Consider the following 4,207-nt stretch of genomic DNA (forward strand, 5'->3'; position numbering starts at 1 on the left):
TGAGGCGTTCTTTGGATATTAAACCCTTATCAGATATGTGTTTGGGAAATGCTTTCCCCCATTCCGTGGTTTGTCTTTTCACTCTTCTGATAGTGTACCTTTATTTTTTTCTTTTGCAATGTTCGTTTATCCTTGTAGATATGCAATTATCATAATTTACAGGACGTTTTTTAGTAATTAATTGGACTATAAGAAAAACCATACAGAAAGTTTGTACCACAAAATTATGTCCCTAAGGGATTAGGGTCCTCAGTAACAGAAATAAAGAAGCTCAAAAGGGTCACTGCTCAGCAACTTCTGGTAACTAAAGAGAGCAGAACACAATCTGCTATTTGTGGAAATGAGACTTCATAAAAATATCTTTCAAATGTTCCCTATTACAAAAGGGAATGCCTATTAAAATGCCATTGTTTATTCTATATAAAATATCCTTTCTACCCCCTCAAAAACTTTTTTTTTGCTTTAAGATAAAGAAAAGGCCATATTCCTAAGATACACTTTGTGGAAATTATCTCAATACAAGATCCAAAGATTTCCATTATTTACTGTCCTTACTCAAAATCACCTGCATGTACCAGATGCAATTTTCTAAACTTCATCATTGATGAGCCTATTCCAAAGCAGAATTCTTCAGCAATACAAAAGACACAGACTAAAATAGTCCTCACAGTTATACTTTAAAATAGATGTATTCAAAATATAAATATAATAATTCCCCAGACCATTATTTTTCCTAACGACTAAACTCTAAATTTAAAAAAAAAAAAAAAATGGAAGTTTTCAAACCAATGATGTGTGCAGCCCATTCTCATGACACAGTCATTTAAACTTCTCATTCTGCATGAGAAAGTTTCATTTCTTCCCTTTGTCTTGCAGAATAATTTAGGTTCCCACCTTGGGCACGCTTCACCAAGTAGAGTAAGACCACAGATAAAAGTGAGAAAGAAACACAGGCAATGAAGAAAACTTCTAAAAACAGATATCCCCAAGTATCCAATATCATGCCAGCAGTGATGGAAATGACTGCCAACCCAAGATTCTGAATGGGCTGCATGAAGCCATATGCAGTTCCCAGTTGATGTTTGGGAACTACAAATGCCACCATTGGCCACAATGCACAGGCAAGCAATGAGTAGAGAGTCCCAGGAGACACATAGCAATCCAAGGGTTCCACAGCCTGAAGGCCAGCATCATGTGGGAAGCAAGAGTGGTCACCACTGCACACACAACCCAGATGATGTTCTTTCCTGTTTTATCCACCAGAAGCCCAAATACTGGGGACATGGGAGCTGATATTACATATACAATACTGTTAATAGCACTCGCTCCCTGGGAGGAAAAGCCAAATTTCTCTGTAAAGAAAACTTTCCCAAGTCCAGTGAAAGGGAACACAGCAACATAATAGCAGACACAGATGATAAACATGAGCCACAGGGGTAAGGAGAAGTCCTTCACATCAGTTAACTTGATAACTTCAGCTGTTTTTCCTTGTTCTTTATGAAGGATTCATTCTGCTCTCTGATCCACGTAAGCAAGGGCCAAGGCACAGACTAGTGAAAGAATACATGTTATACCCCTGATCATAAGTGTGACCCCAAGGGTTGTGTGACCAGCAGAACCCAGTGAAGCTTCAACCTTAGAATACAGCCATCCCATGAGGTTCATGTTTACTGTACTTACAATTCTAGCCATGCTAAGTTGGAGTCCAAACACCAAGTTTAATTCTTTGCCTTTAAACCAACTCACAGCATATGTATTCTGGGCAACTGCTAAGGACTCCCGACCAATCCCAAACACAAACCTTCCAAATTCCATCAGCCAAAAAGCGTGAAATATTCCACCCAGAGCAAAAACAACCTGTCCAATGCAAACAAAGCAACTAAACATAACGGCGCCCCATCGTATTCCAAATACGCAGTTTATCAAAAAGCCACCAAAGAAACACAAAACTACATTGGGCCAAGAATGCCAGGCATACAGCATCATGAATTTCGTGGTATTCACCTGCATATCCCGTTTAACCTGAGTCTGAAGGGCAGCAGGATTGTCATAGCAAAAATAGCTGCCGAAACCAAGGAAGCACATCAGCAACAGCACCAAAAGCCGGTGCTCCAGGCGACTGGGGTCGCAGAGGGCCGGCAGCGCCCCGGGGGCAGGGGGGGTAACGGGGGCGCCTCTGCCGGCCTCGTTGGGGCCGCCAGGCAGCAGCGCCCTCGCTTCCTCCTCCTCCTCCTCCATCGGGCCGATGGGAGACCGAGAGACGACAGTGACTCCTGATAGTGTACTTTTGATACACAGAAATCTTTCATTTTAGTGAAGTTCAGTTTATCTAATTTTCTTTTGCTGCCTGTACTTTTAGTTTCATGTTTAAGAAACCATTGCCAAATCCAAAGTCGTGAGGGTTTGCCCCTATATTTTCTTCTAAGAGTTTTATAGTTCTAGTTCTTTATTTATTTATTGAAGTATAGTTGATGTACAATGTTGTGTTAGTTTTAGTTGTACAGCAAAGTGATTCAGTTATATATATATCTATTCTTTTTCAGATTCATTGTTAGATTATTACAAGATACAGAGTATAACTCTCTGTGCTGTACAGTAGGTCCTTATTGGTTATGTATATATATATATATATTTTGTTTTTTGTATTTCTTTTTTTTTTTATTTATGGCTGTGTTGGGTCTTTGTTTCTGTGCGAGGGCTTTCTCTAGTTGCGGCAAGTGGGGGCCACTCTTCATCGCGGTGCACGGGCCTCTCATTATCGCGGCCTCTCTTGTTGCGGAGCACAGGCTCCAGACGCGCAGGCTCAGTAATTGTGGCTCACGGGCCTAGTTGCTCCGCGGCATGTGGGATCTTCCCAGACCAGGGCTCGAACCCGTGTCCCCTGCACTGGCAGGCAGATTCTCAACCACTGCGCCACCAGGGAAGCCCTATTTTTTATATATAGTAGTGTGTGTATGTTAATCCCGAACTCCTAATTTATCCCTCTCCCCCTTCCCTTTTGGTAACCATAAGTTTGTTTTCTGTGCCTGAGTTATTACTCAGCCATAAAAAAGAATGAAATAATGCCATTTGTAGCAACATGGACGGACCTAGAGATTATCATACTGAGTGAAGTAAGCCAGGTAGAGAAAGACAAATATCATGATATCGCTTATATGTGGAATCTTAAAAAATGATACAAATGAACTTATTTATAGTTTCAGTTCTTAAATTTAAGTATTTGATCCACTTTGTGTTAATTTTTGTATATTCTGAGTTAGAGGTTCAACCTTATTCTTTTGTATGTGTATATCCAGTTGTCCCAACATCACTTATTCAAGAGACTATTCTTTCCCTATTGAATAGACTTGGTACCATTGTCAAAAACTATCAATGTATGAATTTATTACTGGACTCCATTGATTTATATGTCTATCTTTATGCCAGTACTACCCTATCTTGATTACTGTATCTTTGTAGTAGGTTTGAAATCAGCAAGTATGAGTCCTCCAACTTTATTTCACATATAGCTTTTAATTAATGATTTATAACCACCAGACTTTCATTCTTTTTCTCCAGAGCATAAATTCTCAGAAACTGCTCTAATTATATTTTTCTTAGAATGTCTATTTCCTCAGATTCTCCAAGTCCTGATACATTGCACTTGCTAAACCATTTCTTCCCACTGGTGTATCATCCCCGTTCACCACGGGTGAAAATAACAATTGCACTGTCTACTTCAATCCAGGTTTCTTAGGATCTAGTTTTATAATATTCTTCTGGCTCCTTCTGGTCCATGTTGAGTAGGTGGAGGGCAGGTAGGAGGACCTGGAGTTACCTGAGATCCACCACCAGTGATGGGGTTCTCATTGCTAGTCAGCCAGAGAATATTGAAATACCAAAATCTCATCTTCATATTTGCTTTCTCAGAAGGTACTGGTACTAACTGAAGCAGACTCTGAGACAGACATTAGTGTGCAGGGAACTTATTAGGGGCCCAGTATTTGTTGGGGAAGGAAAGGAAGAGGCATTGGGCAGAGGCAGAAATCGGGCTGTGATGCAGTCTCCACGTAGCCTCAGCCAACTTCACGGGGAGCTCAGAAGCTGGGGAGGCCCTGCAGAGTTGCCCCGAGTTGGGGTGAGAGGGTCAGTAAACTTGTGTACGGACTAGTCATCTTATGGGCTCCTGTTTATGGGGGATGCAGCTGTCTTCAGCTGAAGTCAGTTC

General features: G+C 40.9%; 1 protein-coding gene across 1 annotated transcript; it reads right to left on the reverse strand.

The window, feature by feature from the left end:
* Window positions 1-469: 469 nt before the first annotated feature.
* Window positions 470-2,261, reverse strand: LOC118902264 (major facilitator superfamily domain-containing protein 1-like). Its single transcript, XM_036866403.1, is given in 2 exon segments — window positions 470-1,137; window positions 1,140-2,261. Coding segments are annotated over 2 exon segments (1,404 nt in total). The 5' UTR covers window positions 2,239-2,261; the 3' UTR covers window positions 470-832.
* Between the last annotated feature and the right edge of the window lie 1,946 nt (window positions 2,262-4,207).

Source organism: Balaenoptera musculus, chromosome 10 (genome assembly GCF_009873245.2).
Source record: "Balaenoptera musculus isolate JJ_BM4_2016_0621 chromosome 10, mBalMus1.pri.v3, whole genome shotgun sequence".
Taxonomy (NCBI): Eukaryota; Metazoa; Chordata; class Mammalia; order Artiodactyla; family Balaenopteridae; genus Balaenoptera; species Balaenoptera musculus.